The sequence below is a fragment of the Mauremys reevesii genome, linkage group 1 (genome assembly GCF_016161935.1).
Source record: "Mauremys reevesii isolate NIE-2019 linkage group 1, ASM1616193v1, whole genome shotgun sequence".
In the NCBI taxonomy this organism is placed as follows: Eukaryota; Metazoa; Chordata; order Testudines; family Geoemydidae; genus Mauremys; species Mauremys reevesii.
The window spans coordinates 84564994-84581551 of NC_052623.1; the positions used below are offsets into that span (position 1 = coordinate 84564994).

Below are 16558 nucleotides of genomic sequence, written 5' to 3' on the forward strand. Positions count from 1 at the left end.
AGGCTTACAAAGTCATTCTGTCTCTTCTTCTGTGGCCCAATGACTTTTCCCCTGTAGATAAATACTTTATTATTGTATTTATCCACAGAGGAAAAGTCACTGGAGCAGAAAGAGGGGTGGTTAGGGTTAGGGCACCCACATGGGACGTGGGCAACCCAGCGTCCAGTCCCCCTTGTCCAATCACTCTCTCATTATTTATCCAAAACAGCTTTAACTTGAGATTGAGGGAGAGCAACATCAGACTAGCTCAGTGATTAGAGCACTCTCCTGTTCAAATACTTTCTTCCTGTCAGGCACAGGGGGAAATTGAATTTTTGTCTCCCATATCCCAAGCAAGTGTTTTAACCACTGGGTTAAAAAGTATAAAGCGGGCACTGCCATCTCCTCCAGCCAGATTGTGAAAGGTGCTGATCTGGTAGGTGGCCTCTCACCACATCTGTCTTGGCCCCGCCCATGAGATAGGCATCCTCTGCTAATCTTCCCCAATTAGTGGGTTGCTCTAGGGCTTAGGCTAGAGATAGAGGTCCAGATACCTAGAGTTAGTTAGCGTGCATGCTCAGAGACTGAAACTTAGGTGTCAAGGGAACTTTCAACAAAAAAAACTTGGGTGCTGGAGGAAATTAGGCACCGACAGGGTTTGACAGCAGTTTTGTAGATTGCAGCAGAACCTAAACATGAGACTGAGGCACTTAAGTAGCCGTTGTGGATTGGGGCCATGGAACCCAATCCTGTCAAGTTTTTAGTACCCTCAACTCCTACTGAAGTTAACATCTCTTGAAGGATTGTGCCTATAAGAAATGCTGACTTCTGCCCCCACATCTTAGATGAAAACAGATGGTTTTGAGTTTGTATAATCCACTTGGTTGAGTAAGTCTTACCATTGCAATTTGTGTGTGAAAACATCTTATAACTGAATTAATTCCTCCTAACTGAATCCTTCACTATTTCATTTAAAAGCAGCAAAGACAGTGTAACGACTATAAAAAAGATGATTTTCAACAAAATAAATGGTGTTAAATTGCAAACAAACCAAACCATCGATGCACGAAGCTAGCTTGTCTAGCTCAGGGGTTCTCAAACTTCATTGCACGCCACCCCCTTCCGACAACAATTACTATACAACCCCAGGAGGAGGGACCAAGACCTGAGCCTGCCCAGCCCACCGTCCCAGGCAGGGGGCCCAAAGCCAAAGCCCCACTTTCCTGGGTGAAGGGGGCCAAAGCTGAAGCCCAAGGGCTTCAGCCCCAGGCACGGGGCCTGTAATCTCAGCCCCGCCACCCAGGGCTGAAGCCCTCTGGCTTTGGTCCTGGCACTGGGAGGTGAGGCTCGGGCTGCAGCCCTGGGCCCCAACAAGTCTAATGCCAGCCTTGGCGATCCTATTAATATGGGGTCGTGACCCACTTCGGAGTCCCGACTCACAGTCTGAGAACCGCTGGTCTAACTGGTGTGACAAATATTAGCTTTAGGCTTGTTTAAAGAGTCACAGGAACACAAATCCCAGATTATTTCCCTGTTTTTGCTATACTGATTTAATTCCTCTCCCTGATTTAAATCTGTCTGTCACACTTTCAACCTAGATGAGTAATTCACTCATCTTTTCTGCTGTCACATTTTACTATACTTGGGTATTACAAAAACCCATTTAGGCAAGGAGGATTCCTACCCAAGTCTCTGAGCACATTTAGACTCTCAATAAAACTCAAGAGATGCTGCTTATATTTCAAATAAAGGGAGAAAAAGAAGTGATAAAAGTTGTAGAGATGGTGGTGTGTGTGATGTAGGACTTAAAAAACAGACAAGCTCACTAACTGCATTATTTTATTAATATAGTTAAGTGCAGGTAAATGTTTTATATTTACTGGTAGTCATTTCACTGCAGGGGATAGCAGACATCAGAGTACCCTCAGCTGAGTTTCAGGACTTCTGCCACCATTGTTCCAATTCCATCAAAGATTTCATGCAAAGGAGCTTTGCACATGAAAGCACAAGTAGTGACTATTTTGTTGGTGGCATCCACATGGGATTCAGTTACATCTTTACAAATGTGCTTGCATCCAAGTTCTACTATAGCAGATGCTGTTTCAGCATCAGGAAACCTGTTAACAGTAAACAGAAAAACATTGTAGCCATATGATTTTGGCAACCCTAATAGTGAGAGAGTTACAGAAACAGTCAAACCACTTCTAGCAGTGATAACTTAGGCTACAATTTAGTCACGGAGGTCATGGAATCCATGACTTCAGCCCGTGGCATTTGGGAAATGCAAGGTTCCCCACTGCTGGGGGGGGGGGGGGGGGAAGAGAGAAGTGGGAGGGCAGGGAGCTGCAGGGTACCCCTGCTGCCTGGTGGCTCCCAGAGCTCCAAGCTACTGCAGGCAGTGAGAGTGCACTGCAGCTCCTGGCTGCCACAAGGGTACCCCTGGAGCTGCAGACAGCAGGGGTACCCTGCAGCCCCCCACCGCTGCAAGCGGCAGAGGGCCCAGCAGCTCCCAGTCTTGGGTGGCAGGGGACCATGGAACTCTGACACTCGAGCCACGGTGGGGGCCTCCGGAGCTCCTAGCCACCACACAGCTGCCCCGTTGCAGTGTGGGGAGCTGCAGATCCCCATTTCATCAGATATTTTTAGTAAAAGTCACAGACAGGTCACTGCTTCCATGACTTTTTCCTTTATTGCCCGTGACCTGTCCATGACTTTTACTAAAAATATCCATGACAAAAATCTTAGCCTTAGTGATGACATGAAGGGATCTTGGGCAGTGAGATCTGAGATTTAGAGAGGCTTCAGCAAAGAAAAGTACTCCCTCCCCACACCCTATTTACCACTGATCTGATCTATTGCCGAATCAAGATTTTTGCCATCTACAGTACAAATACATGATCTGAATAACTGCAAAACTTTAACAACAATCTTTTGATGAATTTATGAGGAGGTGCCAATCATAACAACGTTTAGCACTCAGAAGTACGTTCTCCTGAGGGGCCTGGAGGAAACGGTAGGCTCCCAGTAACTTTAGATCCTCTTCTGGGCTCTTCTAGTCTAGAAGACCTTCCACCACATCTGCGGGGAACTGATTTTGTTCGAAGGAGAGGGGTGAAACAGCTGGTTTGCCCGTCATCACTCATGGCTGGCTCTATAGAATTCCATTTTGATATCCTATCCATAGTTAACATTACCTGAAGATGCATTAACTCCTGCTAGGTTTCCTTCTCAGCTGCTACCTGCCCATGCCTTAAAACCATCCAACCAGAAAGAGCAATTCCATTCAAACAATGGGAGCAAGGAGAATGGTAAAGGCATGACATGGGCCTAAGATTAGTGTTATCATTTGGATGTCTGCCAGCAGCCAAGTTTAACATCCTGAAAACAGAACCGCCATACCGAATCAGACCAATGGTCATCTAATCCAGCAGTGACCCAGTAGCAGATGCTTTAGTGAAGACACAAAGGACAATACAAACTGGACAATTCTGGAATACCATGCCAAGAGGGGAAGCTGCTGTCTTACCATAGGCACCTGAGTGTGCTCTGAAGCATAAATCCCTTAGACAGAATTAAAAGCAACAAAAAAACACCACCACAAAAAAAAACACACAAAAAAAGCCACAGTGTAATGCAACTATGGATGTCGTTAGCAGACAAGTACTGGGCCAGTGTATTTCTTTGTTGGGGTAAATTACTATTCCCCCTCAAGTGCATAACAAGCCAACCAGCCTCACACATTCAGCCCTCTTCCTCCAAATGTGCGTTTCCTACCACTATTATGAAATGGACAGCGTAAAATCAGAAAGGATGTGAATAGTGCATTCTCTGAGGAATGCTGACATCATAGGCCTGTGGTTTTTTTGTGCACATAACAAAATAAAGTGTCTTTAACCTTTTCTTACCTTCCATCTACATTTTTATCATGGCCAACTGTGACTTCACAACCTGGGAAGACTTTAGCTGCCAGCACAGGGGATATACAGCACAAACCAATGGGTTTCTTAGCACTATGGAAAGCCTGAAGAGTGGACTTCACAAGCTCATTGACAGTACAGTTCTTTCCATCCACTGCCCAGGAACACAGATTCTTTGCTACACCAAATCCACCTTGGGGGAAAAAAAGGGCATACCTTCACATTTAAGGCAGTCTGAAGAGCAGTTAGCTAGCTGCTACAGCACCAGAAGGACACTGTACCCCCCCCACCCTTTTTTTTTTTTTAAGCCAAAGCAGAGTTTTTAATCGTAGGCTATCTACATTTTTTTAAGTTAGTGGGCTGTAACCACTCAGCGTGCAAAACATGATTGATTTACATTAACAATTGAAATCCTTGACTGTATAGGCAGCAGACGTGCAAGCATTCCCACATGTCCCAGGCAGGAGGCTCAACCCTCTTCAGGAGGTGAGAGAACAATTTAATCTTCAGACCCACCCAACAGAGGCCTCCCACCACTAGGTTTTATTACTTGATCTGCACCTACCAACACACAAGAAGGATCTAAAAAACAAAAGTGATGATACATTAAACCAAGAATTAGACAATACTTGTGTAGCTCATGAGTGTAGGGGGAAAAAAAAAAAAAATCAAGCCTTCATTCAGCTTATAAATATGATTAAGCATTCTTGTTGTGGGCTAGGCTCCTTTATAAAGCAGGAATCCTCTGTCCCATTCCCTGCTGCTTTTCTTTGGTACAAGAAGCATGAGTCTTCTAGACATTCCAGATGAAGAAAATGCAGATTGATGAAGCCAATATATTTCCTCCCCCAGAGTAATTTCTTTTGGAAGTTTTAGTTCAAGATATAAACAAATTATAAAAAATATGTTTTTCTTTGAACTCTTTTTGGCCTTTATCGTTTTTATTGAGATAACCCAGTATGTCTCACTTTTTTAAAGACACTGCAGTACTAGGAGCTTTTGGCTGTATCTCTTGTGAATTATAAAGCAATTTGCTATAAAAAAAAGTGCATCTTTGGAGATGCGCTATAATAAGCAACCCTGTGTCTGCACTTAATCCTCATTTCTTGGTAGAAACAGATTAAATTTTACTGCAATTTCATTTGCTGGATTTACACTAGTTTAATTTATCAAAGTAATAAAAAGTTATTACCAAGTGTAATCAGCCAATGATATTTGATTCCTTGTGGAATGCACACAACCACTGGCATTCCTATAATAAATGATGATAGTGCTGCAAGAACTATTTTAAGGGACAACATTTTAATTTCTTGCTTTTAGCCTATTCCCATTACTCACTGTTTTGAATATTATCTTGGAAGTTCCAAAATAAGATTTTAATCTTAAAGTTTACATTCTTCTCAGCCCCCTCCACCAGGTTTCTAATGGAGCAATAACTTCATATGGAATTTGTTAACTTGCCTATGCACCTGCAGCAGTGATGATGTTACCAACTCACCACAGCCCTGGGAAATGGGTTTATTAATACAGTAGAAGCTGTTTTGTCTAGCATGTTGGGGGATTGGGGTGGGGGGTGCCGGAAAGTGAAAAATGCCAGTGAACTAAGAGGGAGGGAGTTGGGTGCAGGAGGGAGTGCAGGGCTGGGGCACAAGCTCTGGGAGGGGGTTCAGGGTAGCAGGTTGGGGTGCAGGATCTGTGGTTCACTCACGTATGCAGAGGCGTGGCAGGCGGTTCTGTGTGCTGCCTCTGCCTGCAGGTGCTGCCCCCACAGCTCCCATTGGCCATGGTTCCCAGCCAATGGGAGCTGCGGAACTAGCACCCGAGGCGGGGCAGGGGCAGCGCACAGATCTGCCTGCCGCGCCTCTAGCTCGGAGCAGCCGGGAGCCACCCAGAGGTGAGTGCCCCAGGATCCGGCACCCCCTCCCACGCCCCAACCCGCTACCCTGAGCCCCCTCCCAGAGCTTGCGCCCCAGCCCGCACTCCCCCTGCACCCAAACTTCTTCCCGCTTAGTTCATCAGCATTTTTCACTTACCAGCACCCCCCCATTCTCCCAACATGCCAGAGCCCGCACTCTGTGCCCCCCTCCTGCACCCCAACCCACTGCTGGCCCACTGCCAACTGGACTATAAACCAGAATTTCAATGAAGATCAGAAATGCCGGTTTATAGAGCTTTCTTCTTGGTGAAATACCAGATAAAACAGCTTTTCCTGTACTGTGTTATACTTGTGCTCCCTCTACTGGCTCTACTGCAGAAAACGCTATCATGATTTAAAAATAAATGCTGCTAATGGCCAATTGAAGTGCTAGCACTTTAAATTTTGTAGAACGATTCTGGAAAGTGATCTTGAGCAAGTCACATAGTATTTGTGTGGTTTGATTTCCCCACCTGTAAAATGAAAATAATAATTACCCATATTTGTAAAGCATCTTAAGATCAATGAATGAAAGATGTTATACAAGTGCTAAGTGTTGCTATGTCAGCAGCAAAGTGGAGCTATAATTTCAACAAAATGTCAGACAGGGAATGTCATCCAGCTCGCAATCACAGACACTCTAGTGACTAAAATGGTTGCCAAAGTACAGCAAGTGATGTATAATGGCAAGTTCTATCATTGCTCTGCTCTTCCTCTATTCTTGTCTGTAGGTAGGGAATTGGGAGTTTACAAGACTTTTAGGGAGAAGGAAGGAACAATGTGACATGTATGCTAACATTAAACCCAGCATCCTGGCACCTATACATTGGGATAACAATACTTGCTTAACAATGAGGGCTATATGGAGTAATTTTTATTTAAAAGTATTTTGAGACCATCTTCAAAATTCATGTTTATAAGAAAGATTCTCAAGTTGGACAGCTCCAGAATGTCCTTTATTTAAAGGGTTTTGTAAAAACATTAGCTACAGAAAGTTAAAATAGTTACTTGTAATTACAGTGTATGGAGGTGGGGCATTTTCTGTTTATTTATTTATTTATTTTTAAACTCACCTGGAAAAATGACTGCATCAAATTCACCAACTTTCAGTTCAGCCAGATCTTCAATGTTGCCTCTTGCTAGCCTGGCACTTTCAACTAACACATTTCTCTTCTCTTCTGTTGGACTTCCTCTGAAATGATCCACTACATGCATCTGCTCTATGTTGGGTGCAAATATCCTTACCTAAAATACAGATACAGAACAAAATAGGTTGTATATAGAAACAAATTAAGACTAGGAAAACATAATATAGCTGCAAAGCCACAGGGATCATATCAATCCAATAACTTCATTAACAAACTAGAGACACTTACCCAAGAATGTTGGATTGGGAGAGAGGGGTGTCTGAGAATTGGACCACAAAAGCCAGCATGCTAGGTGGGGAAACACCTAAAATAGCCAATGGGTGATCCGAGGACAGGGGTGTGTCTAAAGTCCCAACCCTTTCACAGAGTTAGGTACCTAACTCTGGGCTTCAGGGAGCTGTCTCTCTCTGTTTGTGATTCACAGTTGGGAACCCTTTCCCAGAGGCAGCTTAGGTGCCTGTCTCACTCCACACCAAATGGCAGGAGGAGAAGTGGTCATGCTGCCCAATTTAGAACTTTTAACCCAGTGACTAGAGCAGTCACCTGTCATGGGGCCACAGAGAATGGCTCTACAGCCAAGTGGTTAGGGAACCCACCTCTAGGAACTGGGGGACCCAGAGTCTAGTCTAGTCTTTGCACCACTTCCCACAGCTTCCACTGGCCAGGAACGGCGAACCGCGGCCACTGGGAACTGCGGGGGGCCATGCCTGCAGACAATCAACATAAACAAAATGTCTCATGGCCCGCCCACAGATTACTCTGATGGGCTGTGCCCCGAAGGTTGCCAATCCCTGTATTGGAGAAAACTTTTAAAAAATATTTCTAAAATGAGTAATTTTATTGGCTGATATTTTTCTGCTTTTCTCTGTCTGAAAATGTGCTTTCTACTTCAGTCATAGCTCACTGCCATGGGAATTGCATTTTCATCCAGCAAGCTATCTTTTTGTTGAAAGATTAAAGAGGAAGAACAAAATGGTTTTAAAAGAACACATTTCTTCAACAAGCCTTTAGAAGTCAACATGAAAAACCACAAAGCCTCAAAAAAAAAAAAAGCGGCACAGTTGATATTTTTACATAACTGTTACGGAACTGCTATGGAACATGCTTTTCACACGTCTAGTTACACCTTTCATCGGTTGCATTTATTGCATTTTGTACAACTGTGGCAAATATCTATTTTTTTAGTCCATTAGTAAGTCTCAAATCTGTACCCAGGCCCCTGATTGTGATGGGCTCCCAGTGCTGTTGCCTAGACCAGGCACTTTATCATCTGTTATGCACAACGGAGATGGGACCAGTCTCTGCTATCTGAATACAGTGGTGGGGCCTAGGCCCAAAATCTGCATCAGGTTCAAATGTGTCCCAATAAATCTGACTTAGCCAAAAATACAGGCTAGCAGCAAAAATTGGATCTGGATCTAGATCCAAAGTTGGGGGGGAAGGAGGTATTTGGATCAGAGTTTCTAAACGCAGGCCCACTTCTACTTTTCACTCTTTCTGTCCCTGGGCTGGGAAGGGGGCCATTAGAGAAGGAGGCAGGTGGCAGGCAGGGTGACTTTCACTGCAGTCCCCTGGCTCACCACAGCTGAGCGTCTGCAGCGTGCAGGGAAGGGTCCCCGTGCCAAAGGCCCCAGCCAGCGGTCACTTTGGACTGAGACACGGAAGGGCCCACCCACGGCCCCAGGGCTGCCGTGGGGATCAGGCCCCGCCAAGGGGCGGCGGCCGTTCCGACGTAGCGGCCTGCAGCGCGGCCTCCCCCGCTGCGGGGCTGCTCCGGAGTCGGGGGCTGCCCCGTGCGGCGCGGCTCCGCTCTCACCTGCGCTCCGCCCCTGCTGAGGTGAACCAGGGCGGCCGAGGCCTCGTGCACCTCGCTGCCATCGAGCACCCCGCAGCCGGCCAGCACCAGGGCCACCCGCTTCCCCATGCCTCGCTCGGGCAGAGCTGCCGGGCCGCGCCGCTTCGGAGGACACGCCCCACGGTGCAGGCAGCAGGGCCCCGGACGCCGCCGTGTACACACGCTGCTGCCGCCCAGCGGCCCTTGTGCTGAGCGCTGCAGGGGCCCCCTCCAATCGGAGCCTCGGGGGCTGCGGGGACGGGCAGGGAGCAGCGGGGATTTGTTGATTTGGAGTCAAGTCAATAACAAAAGACCAACTATAATGTCCGTAACGGGAATATGGCTGTAAAGTGCTTCACCCGCTTCTGATTAGAATCACATTATCGTTTGTGTTCCTGAAGCAGCGAGCAACGCCAAAGAGCAGGGCCCCATCGTGCCGGGTGCTGCGCAGAAAAGTAGCAAAGAAGCTGGTCCCTTACCCTAGAGAGCTTATCATCTATCCGTCATGCAGTGCTCAACAGGTGGTCCTTAACGGTGTTATGGGCACTGTACGGTCTCTGTCTCATGCTACACAAACTTGTTCCCTGAGACAAATTTTGAGTATCCAGCTGCAGTTGATGCTCAGTAAATATGCATAAGCCAAATTTTTTCAAAGGGCTTCCAGTTTCCATGCACATACAATCCATGTTCACATTATGGCCCTGATCCTGCTGAGATTTATGCTCATACTGAGTTCAATGAGACTACAGAGTGCTTAAAATTAAGCACTACAGGAAACTTTACAGGTTTAGGGCCTATATGTGCAAAACTAGATCTTTCCAGTTATAAATCAGGTATCTGACTGCCTGATCTGCTACACCACAAATGGGTTTTGCATGTGAAAGAGTGAGTTTTGTAAATGAGAAATCCTTTACAAATCTGCTCCCAAAGTTCTTTTCCTGGTTACAAAATTAGAATTAAGGCAGGATGCAACCTAGTTTATAGTCTTTAACCCTGAGCCCCCATGGTGCTGGTGTCTGACATGACATCACTTTTCATTAAGATTATGCTGGTGGATTGAAATATTATACCTTTAATTACAGACTTTGTAGACAAATGAAATTTCCATTCTACACATGGCAACAAATAATTCTTACCATATGATTTTTCCACCTGCTGTGATGAGTGAGAATAGAGAATGAATCTAGCTTTTTGTAAGAAAAAAATAAATTATGCTCTTTTCCATTGCATTTATGTTCACACTTATAGAATAACTATCAGTATGATAAACTATTACCTGAATCAACTTAAATATATGACTGGAAGGAGGTAATTAAACTCATAAAAGGATTTATCAGTATTGTCAATTTATGAGTTCTTTTTGTAGCCTATATAACAGGGGTCGGCAACCTCTGGCATGCAGCTCGCCAGGGTAAGTACCCTGGCGGGCCGAGCCAGTTTGTTTACCTGTCGCATCGTCAGATTCAGCCGATCGCAGCTCCCACTTGCCGCGGTTCCATCCCAGGCCAATGTGGGCAGCAGGAAGCGACGCAGGCGAGGGATGTGCTGGCCGCAGCTTCCCGCCACCCCCGTTGGCCTGGGAGGGTGAACTGCGGCCAATGGGAGCCGCGATGGCCGAACCTGCTGACGCGGCAAGTAAACAAACTGGACCGGCCTGCCAGGATGCTTACCCTGGCGAGCCGTGTGCCAGAGGTTGCCAACCCCTACTATATATTGAGTAGGGAATTTGCCTATAAATTAAATCATCTTTCTTTGGCAGACATACTCTTCATGGTAAATCAACACACTTGCTCAAACCGTTCTAATCCTCCTGACCATGTTCAGTATAATATTGAATAAAACTATGTATATAATAATGTGCATGATTCATGCACTGTAAATATACCTCATTTTTTTTCTTTTCTTTCTTTGTTTGGCTTATCACAATATACACAAAAGGCTAAAGGATTTGTATTTTGATTAGCATGAGCAGTTTACATTACTACAATATGTACATACTCAAGTGCTTTCCAGTGTGGCTCCACTACCAAAAACATAGATTCCTAATTTCAGTTCAGTTTGAGTTAATATAAAATGTCACTGGCAACTAGGACTGAATAGCTCCGGAATACCAGTTCCTTTGGTTCTATATGAGAAACACTTCCATCCTTATTTATTCTGCATTCCTTGTCCAACCTTCGCAATATAGTGGGGTGGTAGCACCACCAGAGTTAAGGCTGAGTACTTTTAACAATTTTTAGCCAGTTTTCCTAGGTTCTGTAAAATCCATATTATTATTTGGATTGTCTTGAAATTGTGATGCATCTTGAGGTCTGGGGTAGGGTTAGTGGCCCAAATTAGAGCCACTAACAGAAATAAGAAATTATCTTATTTCTGAGATACAGCTCCAAGGTAAAACAAATTTAAACCTCTCAAAACCAGGAATTACACAACAACCCCATGCCATAATCTTAACTCTGCTCTGCTAGAGCAATGCCCCAACCTGCCCCTGTCAGACATCCTTCTAGATATGAAGCACTGTGCAGACATAACACATAGGTACAGGAGGAGAAACTGTCAGACTGTGCCCTCACTAAGGCAAAAGTTGTCTGTAGAGTGGGTTTTGCAAACACCAGCTGGATATGCATATGCAAATACTGAATTCCGTAGTTCAGTAAAATAGGGTCACCCCAAACTGTATGCACATTTAGAGGCTAGGTACTGAAAACGTAGCCCACAGCAAAGTGCTAGGATTTTGGATCAGCAGCAAGAAGCTGTCAAGACTCTGGCATGAAGTGCAGACACCATAGAAAATGTGAGAGACTGGGAAAATGCAGAATGTGTATTATAGTGACGAACAGTGAAATTTTGTTTTAGCCTAAAATTGTGTGCCCTGAGCATGCAAACATGGAGCCTTCTTTTGACAACGTGCTTTCTATGCTTTCCATGTTCTCTCATTTCTTTACAAACTATTTATTTATTTAGGAAGTAATAACAGGTTTTATAAATCATTGCCATGTAACTATCAGAAATTAAACAATAATCATCACAAGAGCGACTCTTATCTTTTTGTTTCAAGAAACATGATTTGGTAATATAATCATCTAATCTATTTAATGAGGTGTAACCATATTACAAAGTGAGCCTCTTTACCCCATGCATGATGTGTTGTTTCTGCTGATTCTATTAAACCAAGTGAAACTATTGACTCCACTCATATGTATCAAATCAGGCATGTCTATCAAAAGTTAATATTAAAAAAAGTTGGACAGTTGTGCTGGTTTTTTTTGAAGGAAAATGTACTTTTAGTACTGAATAAATGGTAAACACATATCTAAGCATCTATTTGTCCTCTATTTTGCTGGGTATGTAACCACTGCAATAGTTTTTCTATAACAACCACCTCACATATGTTTTGGAACCATTCTTCTAGTTTTGGACTATTTATTTCCAATGAAAGCCTGTCACAAGTGCTCTAATTTCTTTTATATGGCTACTTGAAGTCTCAGTCCTTCATTAAATTACTCACTTGGGAATAGTAATAACAAGCTCCAAATGCAAACAAGCACATCTTATTTCCTCTGCTATATTACTTCAGTATTATAAGTGACAATGTGTTGTAATCTGCATGGTGCATGGAGTCTTAGATCTGCTTTTATATAGCTGTAGAAGCTGTTGTGTATTTTCCAAAATGAATCCAACTGAGCTTTGAATTAACTCCCATGGGTGGCAAGTTTGTAGAAATTTTGGTGGTGCCCAGAACCCGCCCTCCAATTCCGCCCCCCCCAAACTCCGCTCCCACCTGCCTAAGGCTCTAGGAGGAGACTTGGGGGGGGGGGGTCTGGGCTGCAGGTCCTGGGCTGGAGATTAGGGTGCAGGAAGGGTGCAGGCTTTGGGATGGAGTTTGGGTGCTGGGTGCAGGCTCTGGGCTGGGGGTGGGGGCATAGGAAGGGGTGAGGGGTGCAGACTCTGGGAGGGAGTTTGGGGGTGGGAAGGGGTATGTGGGAAGGGGGAGGGGTGCACGCTCTGGGAGGGAGTTTGGGGATAGGAGGGAGTGCAGGGGTGAGGGCTGTGGGGCTGAAGATGAGGGATTCATGATGCAGGAGGGGGTTCATGGTTGGGGCAGAGGATTAGGGTCTGAGGGGATGAGGGTTCTGGCTGGGGCTGGGGGATGAGGGGTTCATGATGCAGGAGGGGGCTCAGGACTAGGGCAGAGGGTTGGGGTGTGGGGTAAGGGCTGTGGGGCTGGGGATGAGGGATTCATGATGTGGGGGGCTCAGGGCTGGAGCAGAGGATTAGGGTGTGAGGGGATGAGGTCTCTGGCTGGGGATGAGGGTTTGGGGCGTTGGAGAGGCTCAGGGCTAGGGCAGAAGGGCAGGGTAAGGGCAGCCTGCCTTGCCATTAGTCAATGGCGGGCGCTAGGACCCTGGGGCAGCAGACAGCAGTTCTGCCCAGAGCCGTTCTATTCCAGCAGCACAAGCAGGCAGGGGAGAGGCGCCGCGCTGCTTTCTGTCAGGCAGGGACGCGGCGCGGCGGGCGGGGGGACACGCGGTGTGTGTGTGTGTCAGGTGGGAGCTGGGACTTGCTCCAGGCAGAGATGCAGCGGGACGGAGGGGGGAGGCCTGCGGGGGCCGGGGCCCGATCCAGGCAGGGCCGGAGGAGAGACCCAGCTCCAAATATTGCTGGAGCAGGGCACCCGGCCCTGAATATTCCTTGGGCCCGAGCACCGCAAATGTATATAACCTGCCGCCTATGCTCCCATGGAACAATCTCTAAATAGGTCACTGTTTCAGTATAAGATGATGGGAGCAGTCAAACTAGTGTATATCAGATTCATCAGCTGCGATCCAGCTACACTCATAACTTTCTGATTGGATGGCATATTGTCTGTTTATATGCTGACAAATATGTGCTTGAACATAAGTACCATGCAGAGATGTTTTCGCAAAGGCAGTTTTAATAACATAGCAGCTGTTGCTTCCTTATCAAGAGTCTCTTCTCTGCGATTATTAGTGCATTTTTTTCCCTGCGGCTTTATACAGTCACACCTCACCTAAGGATTCAGTTGCTGCAGAAGTTCTATCTTGCCTCTTTCTTTCTTTTTATTCCTTATAGCCTCTGGCCCTCTGTCATGCAGAAATAGGAAAGGTGCTGGTCTGTATTGATAAGTCACAGAGCATCAATTAGAATTTCTTCAACAAAATTTTTTAAATTGTATAGACACTTCCAGAGACTGAGGCCTGGTCTACACTAGGGGGGGTGTCGAACTAAGGTATGCAAGTTCAGCTACGGGAATAGTGTAGCTGAACTCGAACTACCTTAGTTCGAACTACTCACCCGTCCAGACGCCGCGGGATTGAAGTCCGCGGCTCCAAGGTCAACTCCACCACCGCCGTTTGCAGTGGTGGAGTTCCGGAGTCGACCGGAGCGCGCGGGGAGTTCGAACTATCGCGTCTAGATTAGACGCGATAGTTCGAACTCCGAGAAGTCGAACTCACCACGTCGACCCGCGCGGTAAGTGTAGACATACCCTTAGATCAAAAGAGCAGTCGAACTAGCTCCCAGAAGCTGATCTCTATAGCTGCTTCCAGGTCTTCTGCATTGCTTGTCTGCTGACAGAGGACCTGATTCCACTCCATTTAAGTCAAGGGGAGTTGCATGGGGCCCTCAGTTAGGTTCAGACTAATTAACTAGACTCCGCTGCAGACTCAGAAATAGCCATGGACATTTATTCCAGAATTCATTAACTTTGTAGTTCTTGGATTAAAATATTGTGTAAAGTACATACATGAAAAGGGAGAGCATATAATTGTCAATGTTGTCTTGGACCTGACTTCAATGCATTCTGTGCAACAGTCCTGCTGCTGGGTAAGACGTTCAGTAGTCTTGCCATCTTACAGTTGTTTTTTAAGAACACCTTTAGGAGCCATGTCTTTACTTAATTTTAATGTTACACTTGGTTATTATTTTGATTTGTAGACAATCCATGCTCACTTACTGTAGGGCAGTATGGTCTAGTAGATAAAGCAATGGAGACTAGTTTTTTCAATCAGGAGACTAGTTTTTTTTTCCCCTCATTTCTAGCTCTGCCAATGACCCATTGTATGAGCTTGGGCATGTCACTTCACCTCTGTGTCTCAGTTTACCCATCTGCAAAATGGGGTGATGATGCCTACACCTTCCTTTGTAAAGCACATTGAGATCTACAGATGAAAAGTGCTATACAAAAGCTAGGAATTAGTACATTCAATAAAAATACATGCCTTTCTGGACAAAGGAGTTAACATTCAATATTACAATACTAAATGCAAGGTAGGAAACAAATCTGAATAAAAGAACAGTTTATTTATAGGATAACAGGAGCTCCACAATAAAACACATAAAGATATAAGGATTAAAAACATAAGATTAAAACACTAACAGTAAAATTGGTATCAACCTAAATATGTCTGTATAAAACTATAAATAAAATCAATGTGCCATGATGACATCCTTCTGAAATCTGAACATTTTATAGAGGCACAAGATCAATCTGGGGACCAGTTATAGGATACAGACCCTTTCACCTATAATTTGCTGATTTAAATTTATCCCAAATTAGTAGCCACTCTAAATTGTCACCATCTGATGGCTCTTTGGTGGTCTATGTGAAGAGATTTGGTGGTGTCCTTGTGGGTCCTCATAGACAAGGGTCCATTTTACAACACCACTGCAAGCAGCACCAAATTGACAGTTTTACTAAAGAAGCCAAGGACTGAAATGGCCTGGCCACTGGACTCAGGCTCATGAGGCTTGCAGTTCACCCAGCCATTTCTGCAGACTGTAGAATGGGCAAAGCTAGAGTCACTGTGGGCTTGTCTACACTACGCAGCTTTTAGCAACAAGGCTATGTTGCAGGGGCAGTTGGTGGCCCTGGCTGGGGCAGTTTGGGGGGCATGGGAGTCTGGCTGGTGAAGTGGGATGGAGGAAGCACATGGGGCCCTGGCTGGGGCAGTTTGGGGTGGGGTGCACAGGGGCCTTGTCTGGGACAGTGGGGATGGGGGAAACACATGGGATCCCAGGCTGGGGCAGTTGGGGTTGGGGGAAGTGCACGGAGGCCCTGGCTTGAGCAGTGGGGTGGGGGAGGCAACGGGGGCCCTGGCTAGGGCAATTGGGAGGGGAGGTGCATGAGGGCCCTGGCTGGGGCAGTTGGCGTAGGGGAGGTGCTCACAGGGGCCCTGGCTGGGGCAGTTGAGGGGAAGGCACATACAGGGGCCCTGGTTTGAGCAGTTGGGGATGGGGGAAGCATACGGTGGGCAGCTGGGTATGAGGAAAGCATACGGGGGCTCTGGCTGGGGCAGTTGGCATGGGGGAGGCGCACGGGGGTCCTGGCGGGGGCAGTTGGGGGGGGAGGTGTGCACAGGAGCCCTGGCTGGGGCAGTTGGAGGTACGGGGAGTGCATGTCTTTTGTTTTTATTTTTTCACCATCAATGCTGGTTCATACAGTGCCCCACCACCGACGAGCACTTAATCCTGATGAGGGCTAGTCTACACTGGCAATGTTAAAGTGCTGCCATGGCAGCGCTTTAATGTGGCTTGTATGGTCGCGGCAGAGCGCTGGGGGAGAGCTCACCCGGTGCTCAAAAACACCCACCTCCATGAAAGGCGTAGCTACCAGCGCTGGGAGCATGGCCTACACTGGCACTCTACAGCACTGAAACTTGCTGCGCTCAGGGGTGTGTTTTTTTCACACCCCTGAGCAAGAAAGTTGCAGCGCTGTAAATTGCCAGTGTAGACACTTGTCTGC

At 46.1% G+C, this 16558-nt stretch overlaps 1 protein-coding gene across 1 annotated transcript; it reads right to left on the reverse strand.

The window, feature by feature from the left end:
* Positions 1 to 1801: 1801 nt before the first annotated feature.
* On the reverse strand, positions 1802 to 8981 carry LOC120371973 (glutamine amidotransferase-like class 1 domain-containing protein 3A, mitochondrial). The gene is made up of 4 exons (XM_039488565.1): positions 8776 to 8981; positions 6885 to 7056; positions 3885 to 4089; positions 1802 to 2096 (listed from the first exon to the last, which is right to left on the reverse strand). The coding sequence occupies exons 1-4, from the start codon at positions 8881 to 8883 to the stop codon at positions 1904 to 1906; spliced, it is 678 nt and encodes a 225-aa protein (XP_039344499.1). The 5' UTR covers positions 8884 to 8981; the 3' UTR covers positions 1802 to 1903.
* Between the last annotated feature and the right edge of the window lie 7577 nt (positions 8982 to 16558).

Bases quoted from the DNA above. Each gene is read 5' to 3' on its own strand.
- LOC120371973 (XM_039488565.1), bottom strand. From the start codon at position 8,883: ATGGGGAAGCGGGTGGCCCTGGTGCTGGCCGGCTGCGGGGTGCTCGAT. The intron at 7,057-8,775 runs GTGAGAGCGGAG...TCTGTATTTTAG, and splicing joins TCAGCAGGGGCGGAGCGCAG to GTAAGGATATTTGCACCCAA. The intron at 2,097-3,884 runs GTAAGAAAAGGT...TACTGTTAACAG, and splicing joins GATAAAAATGTAGATGGAAG to GTTTCCTGATGCTGAAACAG.